Source organism: Takifugu flavidus, chromosome 8 (genome assembly GCF_003711565.1).
Source record: "Takifugu flavidus isolate HTHZ2018 chromosome 8, ASM371156v2, whole genome shotgun sequence".
Classification (NCBI taxonomy): Eukaryota; Metazoa; Chordata; class Actinopteri; order Tetraodontiformes; family Tetraodontidae; genus Takifugu; species Takifugu flavidus.
Genome location: NC_079527.1, coordinates 9,062,587 through 9,080,590, shown reverse-complemented (window position 1 = coordinate 9,080,590; position 18,004 = coordinate 9,062,587). Strand labels below are relative to the sequence as shown.

Below are 18,004 nucleotides of genomic sequence, written 5' to 3'. Positions count from 1 at the left end.
TTTGATGTCTACTGCTAAAAATGGTCTCAATGTGATTGTTCACGTTGTTTATGGTAATTTAATTACATTATTTGTATTTTTTTTAAAAACTCCCCATACATAATTGAAAACATGTCAATGTACACTAGGCTAAATGATCATGTATTATAAGGTTAAGAGTTCTCCATGTGCTGTGACCACATTGATCCAAGGAGTTTCAATAAATACTTGCATCATCTATCTACTAAATCCTGACCATTTTTCAGGTAGCTCGGCTTCATGTACTAGTGTCAAGTCTGCAACTGAGAAAACATCAAGTGAGATTTGATACTTGTTAAAGGTACCAAAAAAAACCTCCCCAAAAATTGGACATAAAAAGTTGCATGGAGTGCTGCATGGGTTTTGAAAAGCCCAAAAATGAAACAAAGTGTAATGTCCCGGGTGCTCCTCAGTGTAGGGATCCAACTTAATGTTTTGAGGAGTTCTGAGGCACCCAAAGGGACTATTGGTTGTGAAGCCTTCATTTCATGGGGGCTACGGAATCATAAATTTAAAAAAAACAAAACAAAAAAACCCAAACTCCACATACTTTGGGAATCTGCAACTAAACGCCAAGTCGATCGATTTTATCTGAAAGCGGCCGCTTTCCCTCGCAAGTATGGCCGCTCGTGCGGTCACGTGACGAGCATCCCAACCAATCGCCGCGCTCCTCGACGATCACTTCCGGTGGTGTTTCCTGTCAGTGTTTGTAAACTGAGGAAAAAAAATTGGAAGTGCGACAAGATACATTAATCCCCAGAAGTGTTAAAAGGGAAGGGTAAGCAGATGGACTTGTACTCTTGCTTTGCTGAGTGTTTTAATGTCCGCCAAGTGTGCGTGTGAGCCGGCTGGGGCGGGAGAAGACGGCGTTATTTGCGCGGTCGGCGCGGATCCTGCACGCCCTGCCTGGCTGTTGTTGTGTTGTCTGCGGGGGGGGTGGGGGTTCAGTCACACCAGAGTTGTCCCACAACCCAACTACTGGCTAGCTAGCATTGAAATAGATTCAGTTTAGAATGAGGCAAAACGTGTATTGGCTGCTCTTACTGCGGGGATCCACTTAGGAAGGGGGTGCCTTCATTTGTGGCGGAGTAAGCGTCTCCATCGACTATCGAATATCCACAAAAGACAGTTAAACGTTTCCCGAATGAGTGGCTAGCTAGCTCCTGCAAAGACCCCTTTCTAGCACATAAAAGGTGGTCTACACCAACCAGAGCTATTCGGGGGCTCTCGAAACAAGCCATGAAAAACTAAAAAAATACTTACATTTATCACGTAAAACTTATGTCTTGATAGTATAATTTTGATTGTATAATTGTGCCGTAGCGTCAAGACACTCAAATATGCACAGATTTGAGATAATGCGAATATTCTACTTTTTTTTTTATTCATATCACCTGCAGATTTGCTCTGGCCGATTCACACTGACCTCAGCTGAGCATGTTTGTTAATATATAATTTCCCCTCTTGTGCATGTTATTGTCTTGTTTGCTTTTCTTTTGTTTCCTTTTGTTGTATTATATTTAACTGTCCGACTGGTTTCTCCCACTCACAGAAACATGTCATGCACCAAACCATTGGGGCTTCTGTGCCTGATAATCTAATGTCAGAACTTCATTTATGGTCACAGATGTACAAATTAGGGGATTTGGCAAATCTACTCATTCCAACTCCTAAAAATGTTAGCTTTATGCTTTGTCATGCCTCTACTTTCAGGCCTTGGCCCCTGATGATTTGGGTGGGTGTGATCTCATCTGTTACCCCTAATCCTGAGTGAAGTGTCCCCCCTGTTTTCCCCAAACACACACGCATTCAAACAGCGACGATGACACACCATTCCAACAACTCTGTTCGAGACCATATGAAATGGGTCAGTGCGAATCACTTTTCATCTCCAGAAACATCCTGGTGCCAGTTTCTCTGTTCCCTTTTCACACCCCCTCCTCCATCCCACCACTGCTTGCGTGCGCAGTCATGGCAAAGATGATCACTTTGGTTCCTTTGGTCGAAGCTGAAATCAGAATAATCTGAAAGGGTTTATTTTTGTAAAAGCATTTGCTCATTGTCCTTTTATTACTCTTAAATAAAGCCCACATTGTAGAAACGCTTGATGTAACTAGGTCAAATGAAATTGAAGTGTGATTTATCCCGATTTTTGACAGCTCTGCTTTTGCTTTGATATTTCGTTTGCATCACCAGGCTGGGTTGCTGGGCTGCGAGACGGTGTTGTCTAGCATGGCCCTCATGCAAGCGAACAATATCCCAGGCCAAAAGAGAATGACGTCACCCTTGGGTCAGGGGCACAGGGCCAGTCCTGAGAGCCACCAAGCCAACACACATCATAGCCACAACCACCACGGACACCAGGTCCACCATGGACAGGCCCACCACAGCCACGTGGGGCATCCATCCACTGGGAGCTGCCCTCCGCTGGTGAGATAGAAAGAAATAGGACCTGAATGGCCTTTAAAGTGATTTCTGAACAATTTTTGGTGATGCATTCGTAAGACGGACTCGCAGAACTCGTTTAACTGCCATCATTTACACTTCATGCAAGGAGAGATGCTCGCAGATACAAAATAGTGTATTAAACTATAATCGATATTCTATTAAGTGTTCAGTATTAAATGATGGCAGGTTGAGTCAGTGAGTTGACATTTTGCCGTTCTTTACCTTAAAAGCTCATCAGAAAAGATGGCGATTATCACTCATCGAGGATGATGGATGGAAAAGACATCCAGGCAAATCAGAATATGCAGCCCAAGAAGAAGCACAAAAAATCAGGGTCATCCATCAAAGTAAAGGAGAAGGTGGAGGTAGGGGCAATGTTCCGCCTGCAGTGCTCCTGCTCAGTCGTCTCCTCCAGTTCTAACGAGTCTTGTTGTCAGCATTTACTTTCAGCCATCGACATGGACGACGACAGCGCCCTGAAAGTCCAGAAGAACTTCATCTGTGACCACTGCTACGGAGCGTTCCGAAGCAGCTACCATCTCAAACGACACATACTCACGCACACAGGTGAGGAGACGAGAACGTCAGCAGTTTGCATCTGAACTTTACTCCCACGAATAAAAGGGACAAAAGAATAAGACAAAGGTTGTTTTTTTTATGTAGTAGAGTGTTTCTGGTGGAGATCTTGATGAGCTATGGATCGTTGTTGCTTGTTTCCAGGAGAGAAGCCGTTTGCCTGTGATGCGTGCGACATGCGGTTCATCCAGCGCTACCACCTGGACAGACACAAGAGAGTGCACAGCGGAGAGAAGCCATACCAGTGCGATCGCTGTCACCAGGTGGGTTTCGGAGAGCGCTTCGGACGGTTCTCATGCTGGTGCTTTTGTTTTGGAACTGAACCAAACCCGCGCTTCTTTCCCCTGCAGAACTTTTCACGGACTGACCGGCTGCTGCGGCACCGGCGCCTGTGTACAGTTGGCGTGACTAAAGAGGAAAGCCAGTTCTCACAGGAAACATCTGCCCACCCAGCTTCCTGGAGCCCTTTACAGCCTTCCAACAACCGCCTGACAGTGTGACATCCTGCAGAGCTCCTCCCATTATTCATTCATTTAATACCTTTTTTTTTTATTTTATTTTTTTAAATTCTGCTGTTATATCATCAAACTGGCTAAAGCAGAACTACTTGATTGTGGACATCAGATATCACGGCAATAACTGAACTGAACAAAACCTACGTCTCCTTTCTGAACACGCGTGAGTCCGGGTCGGTTCTGCCGCCAGCTGTGAGCAGCTTTGACTGAATTCACCAACAGGTCCCGAGCGCCGCGCGCCAGAACAACTACAGGAGCGCCGCGGTCCACGCTGCTGAGGTAGTATCTGCTCACCTAGACGATGCTGTGGGTGAAAACGACTTTGACACTGAGTCAAATATGAAAGAAGCAAGAGTAAGGAATTAGTTATCCACTTTAGTCTTTTATTTTAACACGTGTCTTAAAAGGACTAATTTTTTAAGTTATTCCTTTAAAACACTAAAGGATGTCCTGGAGTTCCTAAAGTTTTTTTTCAACTGATCTTAATATTAGTTCATTTTAGTCTTCTTGCTTGTTTAAAATGGGTTTGGGCTGATTTTTTTAATAAGGCACAGCATTGAAATCCAGCAGAGGCCAACACTTGTCTTAAGACGGCCTTATTGTTTCAATGTTTTTATTTTTCCTGAAGTCCCTGTGTGACTCCCCCACCACCGACACCACCACTTTTTTTAACAGTGACTGCGTACCTGGACACCTCATCAGTGTTTTGGCTTTTTAGAGAGCATATTTTGCTAAGTCAGCATATCCCAAGTCCTGATTTTTCCACAAACATTCCTTGAAATGAATGCGGCACCTCCAGGAAGATGAATTCAGACAGCTGCAACTCTCCTGGCAGGTTGATAGAGCTCCACCTGCGTCTCGACCCGACTGAATGTGATCTGCATACAGTGCCATGTTGTTTCATCTCAAGATCAACCCTCAGCATCTTCAGTGAAGGTGACTACCGGTAATTGTACGCATTGGACGGGATAAAAGTCCACACGGTGTTTTCTTCTTGTATTCAGGCCTCTGTACAGTTCCTGCCGACTGTAAACACTGGACTGAAGAGATTAGCTCAAGTGTAGAGGATTTGATTGTAGATTGGTACTTCTGTTGCTGTCAGACTTTTACATTATGTTGAATGGGTCCATCAATGATGTGTACTTTTTATGAAGGTAATATATATTTAAAATGTAATTAGATGTAGAAGATAGTATGTATGGGACCTACTCAAAATCAGAATATCTACAAAAGTATAATCCTTAGATGATTTGATTTTTTGCCTTTTTTACAGTCCTTGTGTTGTCATCTTGTTACTTGGTAGTAAGAATTAAATCTAAGCTGCCAATCTTCCTCTTTAGTATAGCAGTCACCCTATTTTTTGACATTGCATGCATTTTGTTGGAAGATCTTGTATACATTTTATTTTGGTAAAGAAAGACTTCAAGTTCTTTTTTTCATTTTGGGACTGAAGTTAAAAAAAACTGGGCTCAGTCATACTGTATTATAAAACTCAAGAGTTTCAATAAAGCTGTTTTTTCCTAAAACAGGCAAATGTGGGGGTTTTTTTCTTAGTAAAGGGAATTTCTGTACAGTCTGTCCCTCAAATAGCATTTACAGTGTAATGCGCTAATATTGCCAGTAGGTGTCGTCAACGGCCTCATGAGGTTTATTTACCTGGTAATATTAAAATCGATGTTAAGCTGCAATGCTGCTGGAACGGGGAAAAAAACCTGCATCGGTTTGATTCAAGTAAATCTACATTTTAGGAGTTGCTACTACGTAATTCTCCCTTTAGTTAGCTTGCACAGCTGTACATTCTTAAAATTGTGCAGCCCTCGCTTGCACCAAAAGAGGGCGGTATATCCTCAGTGAAGTCTGCTTCATGAAATGCATTTCCTGCTGCTGGCTACGTGTTTGTGATCAATACGAACCTGGTCAGAAGGTGATTACTCCTCTGAACAAACGACAACATGAGGTATGCAAAAATAAATATACCTGCAGCGCATGAACAACAGGTTCAAGTCGAACTGAGCCATGAAACAGACGGCAGGTAACCCTGGCGACAGCTGATACCCACAGTCAGAATGGAGGAATGAGTTTCCATCCGAGCAGGTACGGCCACATCAGTCGTGTGTTGGGAAGTGCACATTGTGCCCTTCGGCACCTCTCTTTGCTATTGACCAGTTCGTTAATTAAAGCATTAGGATAGGCAGGATGAGATCAGCCTGAAGGCTGCGAGGAGTGTGCGGTTACCCCCATGGGAGACATCCCCTCCCTCTGCAGTCTGATTTACAGCACCCACAGGCCCCTGGCACTTAACAATGGACCTCCTTAAGTGAGGTAGATGGGGAGGAGAGTAGAGAGATGGAGATAACCCTCCATCTTCATACACAAAGTGCTGAAATCATCTCGGTTTGAAATCATCCCTGCTCGCTCCGTCTCGCAGGGAGTCGGTCCGGAGTGTGGGAGTGCCGCCTCTGCTCGGTCCGAGGGTTCCCTCCTAAGAGTGATGGCCGGACTCTCTGCGCGCTCACCTCTGCTGTCAGCAGGGATGAAAAAATAGGCCATTCAAAGAGAAATCTCCTCAGCCACCGGTAAATCTGCCCTGGCTGTAAATACCGAGGCTCTGCAAACATGCGGGCGGTGCGGGGCTTCACCAGTCCGCAGAAACTGTATCCTGCAAATGTTTGGATGCCCTCTGGACAAATACATCACCGCCGTGCAGCGGCTGACTGCAACCCTCCCAACGATGGCTCCCTCTCCCCGAGGTGTGGGAGAGCCTTTTCATCTCCGGCTGTGATTAATAAAGGAATTGCCACCCTCTTGAAAGCACCCCCTCCGAGCATCCATCACGCCGTCGACAGCCCACCTCTCCGTGTTAATTAGCGGTGATATTTAAGCTGTCTAAGGTGTTGCGCGGCCGTCAGTGCACTGACGCCGCTCATCATTAAAATTTCAATCCCCGCGTCCGAGTTACTCCCACTCTCTCGGTGAGCTCGTCCTGAACGCACCGGCAGAGTCACCCAAGGTCACCGCCGAGGGAGGGGGGAACGGCCGAGGCTTTCTGTCATTTCTGGGGACAGGAACTGAAATTTTCTCATGATGCTATATTTCATTATGAAGAAAGAGTCATCCGGCATGAATCTAAACATTCAAAGCGAGCATGACTTATTAACGATTAGCAAATATTGCAATATTCCCTGTTACTCAGGGCCATTATTTGGAAATAAATTATGGATGCAGCCGAATCCCGGTCTGCCTTTTCCCTGAATGGCCTCCTGCACCAATATCACAAATCAACTGACATGAAAATAAAGAGTAGCTGCTTTAAATCACACCTCAATCAGCCATTTTTTAACCATTTTCGAGCGCTTCGCCCAACATAAAGGTGGTACCTATTTTCAATCTCATCTATGGATGACCCATCCGTCATCCACTCTCATAACACACCATCTCTGATGGGAAATGTTCTGTCAGACGGTGCATCCAACCGTCCCAAATTCAGATGTATGCCGCTGCTTTAGTTTTCTAATTAGTGCAGCTCAAGAAGATTAATTAGCCGCTGCATCCGCCATCATTCCCACTTCTCCAAATATCATCGAAACACCTCATTGGCGAGCGAGGGAAAAGCCATTTTTGGCTCATACGCGCACGTTTTCAGTGGTTCGGCTCATGAATATTCACACGGGGAAATTAATCACCGGTCGAGCAAATTAATCACGAGTCGATTGCGCAGCTGTGGCTTTCAAAATGAGCGTGCATGGGTGAGCTAGCCTGGGCGGAATAGGAAGCTTAAGAAGGAGAAACGATTGTTCGTTTTGACGTGTAACATTGAAAAATAAAATGAATCAGAACCAGTGAATCTGGTGGCTTAAGCTAACCCACCCTCAGCTAACCTAACCAATGCCCCTTTTCCCCGACATTCTGAGGTGCTTTCCTGCATCGGGCTGAAACTTAAGCCAAACAGTCGTAAACTATTATCCCTTAGTTTAAAAAAAACGTCAGTATTGCAAACAGTAGCGCTCTCACACCGAGGTGGGGGCCCTCCTGCTCTACCACCACCTCCACCGAGGTCTGTAGCTCGCTGATATATTCACAGAGATCAAGTTCACCGGCGCTGGACCTTGTTGCCGAGATTTATTCCAGTGCAGAGTCATCCACATTCCCCTTGACAGGATGGACTTTGAGATGGAGGCGCGTTCAGCCTCGGCAGATACGTTAACACGCCTTGGCCTTACGCCATCCTATTAATTCACAGCCTGTACGGACACGCTTGGACTAGGCTGCTTTTTACGGGTGGAAAGCCAGCAGCCGCCACCAGACCATATCTGGCCTTCAGATTTCCCAGGCTCTCGCTGCAGGATTTAGGACCTAAACATCTGCATGGTCACATGTTCTATTAAACATTCCACTTAATTTAAGGCACTAATTTCTCCTTCAGAATCGCTCCAGTTCATCAAAGGGAGAGGCCATTATGCGACAGAGCAGAGCGCGCCTGACAAATAAAGAACATTAACAGCAAACTCTTCAGCGGAATGAATAACAGATTTCTCTCTGCCTCTTCAAACACACCTCCAAACTATCCATCACTCCCGAGTTCAGAGGGATCGTGTCAGTTAAAGATGTAAAACCTGTTGCCACGCTCGGGTACGGCACACTGTCAGGAGACGTGCTGGTTCACCCCAGCTTATCAAGTTCACGGGCAGGTCACTTTTGAAATTACGCAATCTCATCTGACAAGAGCGGCCCAGGGCTTTCCTCGGGCTTTCCCACCGTTCCCCCATATGCTGCAGACGTGCACGAGTGTGAAGTGAAAAGGTAAAGAGGAGGACTTGATAGCTGAGAGAAATGGCAGGGCAGGGCGGCCGCGCTCTGCACCCCAGAGAGATTTCCACGGATCAAGGCTGCTGCAGGGCCACATTCCCGCTCTTCTTGATCCTGTCAGCACAGACTGTCAGACTGATGAAGAGATAGGCTGCAGATAGATGACGGCGTGGCACGAACAGAGGAGGGAGAGCAGGGGCCGCAGTCAGCGAGCTGCTGATGATCGGCCCGTGATTTACTCTCATTGTGCATCTTTTGACCTCCGAGTCAAGCGAAAACCTGCTCTTTATGAGGGGAGAGGAATGAGAAGAACGCTCGCCACCTTCTCAGGATGAAGAACAACAGGGTTGACCCAATCAACCCACATCCAGGAGGAGGGGGGAGGGTCATATGAGCGAAACCATTCAAAGCGTTTTCCATCATTTTCTTCCATTGTTCTCAGGAAGGTCTTTTCTGCCATGACGTCAGCGCCAGTACACTCAAGCCCCGCCCCCCTTTAAGGATGAGGTTTTACGACCGCAACCCGACACCGTTTCTGTGTCCTATGAGCCACAGAGCCGTAACTCACTTCAAAGGCAGGAGGCATCAAATCACAGCGCGCCCGTAAATTAACCTGTCCGCTCCCGGCCAATGAGAAGACGGCATTAAATCTCGGCTGTCGCGCCGGCGGCCAATGGAAAGACGGCGGCGGTAAATCTGTCAGGGCTCGTCTTTTAACGGTGTTGTGGTGTGGTTGGGGAATCCGCGGGGAGGGAGGGAGAAAGTGAGAAAGAGAAAATCACTGGGGGTGGGAGGGGGGGAGCTCTGCAACAGAAAAATGGTTGCCTCTGCATCCACTGGCATCACTAGTGAGATGACGGGTGTGTATCGGCTGAACATGGCCGCGGCGAAACAGCTGATAAACGCGGTGAGACCTTTGAGCGTCGCCAGCAGAAACAGCCATAAAGCTTTATGACCGAAGTGGCTGCGTCTGATGTCCAACTGTCTACAGTGAGAATGACAGACGGCGCGTCGTTTGGCGCGCTCTCGCATCCCGACATCCAACGGTCTGACAACGGCAGTGATGCAGTGGCGTCCCGCGGCCAGCACGCCTCGCCATCAGGCGCCGCAGCCAAACCCTCTGAATCACGGGCAAACCAAAGGAACCAGTTGCGGAGCTCCAAGGAGATGATTGAGACCACTGGTGACGCAGGAGCCACAGGCCGCCGAGGACTTTTGATTCTCCATCCAGCCAATAAAAGCTTTGGCCAGAGGTCATTTCCACAGCTTTCGTTAGCGCTCATCTGGAGCATGCGCTCAGTTAGGAGGAATGTTCTGCACTTTTCTGGCTTGGAGAGTGGAGCAGAGGGAAAACAGAGGGAACAGCAGAGGGAAAACACATCAGCCAGACCATTTGCTCAATTAGCACTATCCTGGGTGATGCGCCTTCATTTTTCCATCATTAGCATCATAAAATAACAGATATTGCAGACTTGGATGAGATTGTTACCAACTATCTATACATCATTATAAATGTTTTTCTCCCCAAAACACATAAACACTGTGCAGCGCAGGCAGACAATAGTGCCGTGGTGGAGGTGTTGTTTTTGGCCCGTCTGTCCCGATGTGGCCATGACTCTAAATTGTATGGGAAACCATAAACAGACCCAGCGAGGGCAACCGGGGCCGTAAACCATGTCAAGCTGCAGAGCTGCTGCACAGGGAGCATTCCTCATCCTCTCCACACGCACAAGCTCACGTGGAATAGCACGCGCTTTTAGCAAGCTTTAATGGTGCATTTTAAAACGCTGGATTTACAAAAAAAAAAAATCTGCTGATTTAGTTCTAGTAAATGCTACTAAACGGCCCACGAACTGCTGATTCCGTTGGTTTGTATTTCAGGTTATACTTAGATATCAATATCAGCCTCAGCACCATGGCTCGGTGTAAACGTGGAAGCCATAGAAACAGAATAGCCTAATTAATCTTAATGCTCTGGGTCATTAAACATCATGTGGGTCTTGGCCTTTGTCCTGCTCAGACAATATAACGGCACTTCCTTTAATATGTTTGCTGTATTAGATCCAACATGCCGTCATTGTTTTCCACCAGTGTTGTTTCTTCTGAGCAGGACAAGCTATTGGATGGTGTTCAGACCCATTGACTGTGACATAAAGACTCTGGAAGCTTGCAGATGATGATAATTTATTGATTTTAATCCACACGGTTTGCTCACACACACACACACACACACACACACACACACACACACACACACACACACGAGCGCGCGCCCTCAACGCCGAGCCACACATTCACTGCATGCATCGATCAATTACAAGGCACTTGTCCACACATCTCTGACAATTTTACTGCATGTTATGCACAGCATGTCAAGGCACAGCACTTCAGACTGTTGTACTTGCGCCGGTATAATTAATATAAATTGCCTAGATTTTTTAAATGATGGTGCGAGTCTAATTAGTAGGCGACTGAAGCCGCGTTGGTGCTGCAGGCCTATCAAGATGAAAAGTGATGGTTTGGACGGGCACCTTGGGCGGGATCTGTTTCATCCCCTTTCTCTCCTCATCCTGACTGGGATCTGATCTAATCACATTTACTGCAGTCTAACCTTGTCCTCTTTAACCTTCACGGAGAGCAGCAGCATCAGCATTGGAGAGCTGAGTCAGTTCCTCTTTAACAGATTCACTCACTACAGTCGGTCTCGTCCTGTCCGTCACTACAACCGGGCAGGGAAATTCACACTAGGCGCTTTCTCTCCAATCATATCTCGCAAAAGCATGTACATCGTACACTTTTACTGCTGGTAAAAGTCCCTAAAATTAGCTCCCATCAAATAACCACCGTGAGATTTAACACATTATTAGAGAGGAGCGGGGAGAAAAAGAATTTCCCACCGGGCAACTGTGATGCTCTAATTAATACTCTGCATTCCAACATCAACGCTTGTGTGTTCGTCTCCGCCAACTGCTGCAGGCAACAGACACCCTCCACATCAGAAATATTCATTTCATCGCCGGAGCCTGTGCCAAAGGACTCATTTAAAGATGAAAAGTGCATATAAAGTGGCAGAGTGCCAGTTTATGAAGAGGCTACGAAGAGTCGTTTAACGGCTTCTGACTCAGACGTATCACAGCATGCACGGGAAGAAAGCTGATTATGACTGCAGGAGCGAGGAGGGAAGACACATAACATAACTAAACCTGCTACTTGTGTCAAATTAGTCGAGTTTGTTTGCATTGTGACACAAATTTTAAAAGAAAAACATGAGGACTAAATATACATTCCCCCAGTAATATTCTCCTAATTTCTTTTATATTCTCTCTTCCCAGTTCTCTCCGGAGCATAAACTCCATTTGCATGAAAATGAGTGTACAAGGTTAGTGTGTTAAGTGGGAGTGTACGCACCGAGGTATACGGCTCATAATCCACTATATAGATTTAATGACGCTATAAAACTTATCGGCATGTAACACAAGAACTAGAGATTCTGACTGTAAGGGAGAGTCTCTGGCCCTTGCTGCTCTTTGGTCTGTGTTTCTCCAGTACCTCTAGCCTTGCACTCTGCTGCAGACACCAGGAGATGGAACCCTTGCACTACTTTCTCTCAGGCTGAGCCCTTGAGGGAGCGGGCTGGACTCGCTGCGCTGCCTTTCTGGAATAAGGAAATATCAGCTCACATAACAGATTATTATGACATGTTCACAACAGTGCTGAGACGTGTTTATTAAGAGGTTCTGACATGGAGGTGCTCCATACAAACATATGAAAAACAGAAGGGTTCATATCATCGGTATGACAGCAGTCATACACACTTTTTATATCCGATGTTGATGTCGAGTGACAGCGTCTAACGCTTAAGATTTATGAAGACATGGAATGTTGTGGCTGAAGGTCTGTGCCCATTATCCTCACGGTGATCGTGTCAAGAGAAAGCCTGGCCGAAAAAAGAACGCGGACAAAAATATATGGACAGTTTTGTCAAGTAGTCCCGGGAGTGTGAGGGCATCAGGCAGCGGCGCTCCTCACGACTCCCACTGATGGAGAGGAAATGACAGGAAAAGGTTCAGTGCCACGAAGACTGGTATGAACGCCGGCTCACTGGAGTGCAGGGCTTCTATCGTAGGAGCGACCACTTGATCTGTTCTTTGGCAGACTGAAGAACCTGAAGGTTTGGAGAAGGTTTGTCTTGTTAGATCAACATGAGAACAGGAGTTTAACATGAGTTTAACCACACCATAACACTGTGATTAGCAGTTGTGCATTTATAAGACAGAACACCGGCATCCTGAAGGCTATGGATGGTGTTGCAGTAGAGAAGAGTGCTTTAATAATGTCTTCTATTGCCAGGTTACAGTGTAATGGCTTAACAGTCGATAAACTAATGGAGCTTTTAAATGTTATAGCACCCAGAGTGGCTTTTTTCCTTACCTGGGTGACTGTCTGCTCTGTCAAAGGCACATCGTCCCCCTAAAAGAACAGATTCATGTGTGAGTTTACTAATGATGGAACCGAGATCACCCCGTGTTGAATGTTTCTGAGATGAGAGAACGACATACTCTGAGGGCCACACGGTGCACCACTTGCTGGGGGTCACTCTCCAGAATCACCCTGAAGGAGGCAGTAAAGCATCACTCAGCCATCCCAGACACATTTAAAGACATCTTTTTCTCAACCGTGTCTTATTGAGAATGTTTTTCATGCTCATTTAAATTTAATAGGCCTTGTATTTGGTGCTCGAAAAGCTGTAGGACACTTCAAGTTGGAAATGTAAGAAAACCTCCAGACATGACGCTATGGTGGCTTGCGTGATTTATTCTTACTTACCCTCCATCAACAATTTCATCCACTGCTAGAAAGAGACCCTCCATATTCTCCAACAAAGCTCTCCGCTCCACGTTTTTTCTGCCATGTTAAAAAAACAAGTTTAATTCTCCCCGAAAAAAGATAAATTTTGATCGACACATTGCAGAAAAATAGCAGCTGTTCAAACGTACCTCAGCATCTGACTGAGTGAATCAAAAAGGCAATTTAGAACAGCCATGAGCATGAGCTGTTGGGGAGAAACAAATAAATTAAAAGCTGTTCCCACACAACAACTCTACAGCAAATTAGGATCATCTGGGGGAAAAAGATATTAACAAAATGGTTTGTTTTGCAACGACAGCGGGTATTTGTGAGTTCACACAACCCGGAAGTAAAATATTTATTACCTTTTATTTTGTACCTGCATCTAACCCGGCATCCATCAAGTGACAAAATGAACTCAAATTAATAAGAAGAATAAGTCAAGGCAAAAGTCTGACCAGTGAATTACACTGTAGTTCATTCTCGAAGGAACAAAACACCTTTTTTCTCTGGCTCTTTGTCTCAATCTCTCTGACATGACAGCGATGAAAATAATAATCAACATGATAATAAAATAATAGAGGAAAAAAAGGTCCCTAAAATCACTCACCTCATTTTCATGGGAACTTCCTATGACATAAAAGAAAAGGTCTATGTTGCTCTTGTAGACAACAGTGAGGCCCTCGAGCAAAGCGATCTCACCTACGAGGACACAAAAGAAACCAGACCTTACATTTCTCTGCAGGACAGATTTATCACTGACAGCCACTAAACTACTTTTAAGCACTCTTCTAAAGTGGTTTATATTTGTTGTGTATTAGCATGTACAATGTGGTTGTACAATAATCCCACAACAGGCATGGAGGAGTAGGACTAGATGAAAGCATCACCAGGTTTCAGGTGTCATTGGGGGTTTTGGGACCTTGAAAATCCCTTGCAAACAATCTAAACACAGCTGTCAGGTTTCATCCAAGCAGGTGTCAGCTGTACCTGTCTTAAATTCAAATTCCAAATTTTATCTCACCAAGGCAAATAAAGTGAAGGAATGAAATGAATTTTCTGGCATTTTTTTTTAAATAATGTACTGAAATCAATGGAAGCAAAAGCTAAATAACCTCTCTAGAGTTGAATGAAAAACATAGTAAATTAAACCTAAGAGTAAGACCTAGCTGTGCTGTATTGCAATTCTTATTTTAGTCACAAAAAGACACTCAATAATAACAGTGGCGGAATTATCACAATTTGGGTCAGTTATTACTGATCAACAGTCACAGAAGAGTTAAATTGAAATAAATTACTGAACAAAGAGAGATCCCACTAGGTACCAAAATAAAAGCTTGACATATTTTTAACATTAAGAGACAGATAAAACTGGCTCATTTCCGTGTGTTGATGTGTGGTGACTGCGTTTCCTCTGTAGAGCAGGTAGAACCAGCACGTTAACGATGATGGTATCGGAGACGACTAATCGGTACTGTATAATATAACCAATGTAGAAAATTCTCCAGGGTTCATATATGTCATACAAACCGTTGTTAATGCTTAAGTTGAACATATCTTACTATCTGTTCGGTGCGTTTTGTTGAAAATGTTCTTCTCAAATGCCTTCTGCTCCTTCACTGTTGGGTAAGTATCATCATAATACTATAAAACAACAAAATACATTAAATAATAATGATTAGCATAGTTGGGAAATTCTCAGTCATACAACACAATATCCAATTACTTCTGTCTAGTTAGTATCATGCTGACCACATCCTACTACTATATATTCAGCTTTCTCAGTACATTTATTGCAAATATTGGTAATTTAAAAAAGGAAAAATAGTAGTATTAAAGGACGTATCAAGATATATATTTATATCAGATTTAAATGACAATCTAAAACGCTTCAGACACCCATGTAAATGTGTGTAATTTACTATACCTTGGCATAAAGCCTGTCTCCATCGTTGTCCAGTATTAATACAGCCTTCACTGTGTACAATGACGGTTCCTGTTGACGCCAATGACAGGAGAAAATTATCCACAATATCACAAGTGACCGGAAAGGATGGGTGCATCATTGTACTTGTCGAGTGAAGGGGAAAGTAATTTGGTCAACGGTTAGCATTATGACAGCGTTTCATGGGATTTATCATAAGTGAACTCAAAACAAATCCACAACTTCCACATCACCAGTGTACACGAAACTAAGCTGTGCGTTGCTAACTGTTAGCATTGCGAGTCGAGTGGCTGATGTTAGCGAGCTCTCGGCGCATTTTGTTGCGTTTGAAACATTTGCTGGTGTTACCCGCCGTAAGACAAAATTTATATTACATGTTCGTTATATGGTGGGAAAATGCAATAGGCGACAATACCAGAATGGGAGAATCCATCTTGTTTCCTTATAGCTGGCTAGCTAGCTGGATAGCGGAAGTGTACGAACGACACGCAGGAATGAAGCTCTTCCTCATTGGTCGTCAAGGACGCTCACGTGGTTCATCCAGGTCAAAGGTCAGTTCTCTGCTTGCTTCACCTATATCTGGTTAGTCGTCATTGGCTAAAACGTAATTGAAACACAGAAAATATTTATTTTTTAAAAAAAGTGACGCTGATGTTCACTGAACACTTTGATAACAATGCACAAAAATGGACAAAAGCAGTGCATTCATGTCGGTTTTTACTTTATGCAATAAAAAAAAACCAGTAAGCTAAAAAGAAAAAGTACATATAATATGGAATATCTACAGTACATATAATATTCATCAATGGAAATTGTCTTGAAAACAATTATGATGAAATAATAAGACTGGCAAATCCACGGCAGGTATGGATGACTGCAATTAATATATAATACTTTTTTATCAAAAATGCACATTGCCAATCTGCTTTTTTTCTTGTTGGATTTTATCAATTTCTAAATTTGGGCATGACTTTCATGGCTTATCATAAACTGAGACTCGGGTTTAATACATTAGTCCATTATAATAAAAGTTTATTTAGCCTAAGTGGAACATTTGTTCTGTAGTAACAAATAATTTCTGCAAAGTTGTTCACACAGCTTCTAATTTTGCATCTTGTTATTTTAATTTAATGTTGCCTTTATTTCACTATTAAAACATTAAATGTGTATGATAATCTAAAACCTAATGGCCCATTAATAGAATCTTGACAGATTGTTTTGCAGGACGAGTTCACAAACACCAAAACCCTCAAGAGTCTACAAGCCACTTTAGCCTGTATTCATCGAAATCTTTTTACAGGATCCTCCTACATTTAACCAACCTCAATTATCTTAGCTCCCATTTCTGGGAAACATTTGGAAACCTAGCCTGATGGGGTTTTCCCTCTATCTCCCTCCATAGATGACATCACTGTGTGGCCTTACAGTAAGATATACTGTATTTGGGCCAGAGTTTAAAACAATACTGGACTTTGGACAGTCTCAGAAATAAATAGTGGCGAGTTAACTGTAAAAAAAAAAACTAAAAAAAAATCAGCACCAAACATGCAAACTGTTTTGAAATGCATTTAGCACTGTAGAATACCATGAAATGTTGCAACGTTTACACAATTCAACTGTGAGATTTCGAGATTAACTTTACTGCAGATGTAAAAAAAAAAAACAACAACATTAAAAGTAATGTTATAAGCTGTTAAAATGTTCTACATTTACGACCAATGATCAAATCCAGGCAATCCATGTGAGCTGTATTGACAATACTTTATAGGTTTTTTTTAATGTGTAAAATTACACAGAAACAATAATGAATATGGAGTTTAACATATATAATCATCAAAAATGTAATGAAATAGCACAAGGGTCCTTGTCCCCAGTCTAGCAGCAACCACAGCAGTTAGCAGTTCCCTTTTAAGATACAAGTACTTCTTTTATCAGCATTAAGCAGCACTTCCGCCAGCCAACATCCTCCTTTCCCCGCCTTCCCTCTCTGTATGTCAGCCAGCAGACATCACATTTATTATTATGAAGTGTGGTGAAAAAATACCCAAAGGCCTTGAGCTATATAAACTGTGCATCTTTCTTTACAATTATTTATCTGAGAATACAGTTATACAGCTGATAAACTTGTGTATGTTATAGATAATCTCATGCCACAAATTAGAGGTTATTAAATCTAGAAATATTCAAGAATATTCTGATTATCAGAACCTTTGAACGATACCTTTATGGATTTTCCAATCAAAACGAATTAAGTTCAAAGTTTTTGATATCAAATGGAGTGAAAAAAGGAATGAGCGTCTGAACAAAATGTCAGTTTCATAAAAGGAAAGATTGAGCTCAAAACCGTGTTGTTATTATCTAATAAATTAATAATTTAATAATTGTCATCCTGAATGCAAAAATGAGGCTGTCAAATGGAGCAATTACAAAAGCAATCATTCTGTTGCAAAACCTTATCTGTGCCTATATTTTGTGATAAGGCTGTGATGAAAGATTGAGAAACTCAGACGAATGATGCTGCATGTTAAGTTTCCTCATTTGGTCTTTCTCAGGTAACGAATGCTGCCTGCCATGACTGACACTTTCAGGAACGTCAGTCAACCGGCGTCTGGAGGCCGCTGGTCCCTGGACGTCCACCAGGTACAACAGACTCAGCCAATCCAGTCGCGGAAGCTGTTGGCCAAAAAAACGATGGAAAATATCGCCGTGATCCAAAAGGACCATATAAACACCGTCCGCCCATAATCTGACATCAAAATGACCCATTTTGATATCACGACCTCAGATACACATTCATTTGTTTATAGGGGTATTTTTAATGTGGTTTATCCACAACTCAAAGCAACGA

At 43.5% G+C, this 18,004-nt stretch overlaps 2 protein-coding genes across 4 annotated transcripts; one reads left to right on the top strand and one right to left on the bottom strand.

Moving 5' to 3' along the window:
- Positions 1-686: 686 nt before the first annotated feature.
- Positions 687-5,083, top strand: znf740b (zinc finger protein 740b). 3 transcript variants are annotated; one of them, XM_057039731.1, is made up of 7 exons: positions 687-796; positions 1,732-1,885; positions 2,215-2,448; positions 2,697-2,831; positions 2,904-3,033; positions 3,187-3,305; positions 3,393-5,083. In XM_057039731.1, the coding sequence occupies exons 2-7, from the start codon at positions 1,841-1,843 to the stop codon at positions 3,540-3,542; spliced, it is 813 nt and encodes a 270-aa protein (XP_056895711.1). In that variant the 5' UTR covers positions 687-796; positions 1,732-1,840; the 3' UTR covers positions 3,543-5,083. The 3 variants fall into 3 exon arrangements, with proteins under 3 accessions (XP_056895711.1, XP_056895710.1, XP_056895712.1); XM_057039730.1 differs by having other exon boundaries at positions 2,697-3,033; XM_057039732.1 differs by lacking the exon at positions 1,732-1,885 and having other exon boundaries at positions 2,697-3,033.
- Positions 5,084-12,064: 6,981 nt separating this feature from the next.
- copz1 (COPI coat complex subunit zeta 1) lies at positions 12,065-15,717 on the bottom strand. Its single transcript, XM_057039736.1, has 9 exons — positions 15,572-15,717; positions 15,139-15,207; positions 14,774-14,855; positions 13,822-13,913; positions 13,361-13,416; positions 13,191-13,268; positions 12,923-12,974; positions 12,795-12,833; positions 12,065-12,528 (listed from the first exon to the last, which is right to left on the bottom strand). The coding sequence occupies exons 1-9, from the start codon at positions 15,587-15,589 to the stop codon at positions 12,481-12,483; spliced, it is 534 nt and encodes a 177-aa protein (XP_056895716.1). The 5' UTR covers positions 15,590-15,717; the 3' UTR covers positions 12,065-12,480.
- Positions 15,718-18,004: the final 2,287 nt, after the last annotated feature.

Bases quoted from the DNA above. Each gene is read 5' to 3' on its own strand.
- znf740b (XM_057039730.1), top strand. From the start codon at position 1,841: ATGACACACCATTCCAACAACTCTGTTCGAGACCATATGAAATGG. The intron at 3,034-3,186 runs GTGAGGAGACGA...GCTTGTTTCCAG, and splicing joins ACACATACTCACGCACACAG to GAGAGAAGCCGTTTGCCTGT. The intron at 3,306-3,392 runs GTGGGTTTCGGA...TTTCCCCTGCAG, and splicing joins AGTGCGATCGCTGTCACCAG to AACTTTTCACGGACTGACCG.
- copz1 (XM_057039736.1), bottom strand. The intron at 13,914-14,773 runs GTAAGATATGTT...GTGTCCTCGTAG, and splicing joins CAAAACGCACCGAACAGATA to GTGAGATCGCTTTGCTCGAG. The intron at 12,975-13,190 runs GTAAGTAAGAAT...TGCCTCCTTCAG, and splicing joins GATGAAATTGTTGATGGAGG to GGTGATTCTGGAGAGTGACC.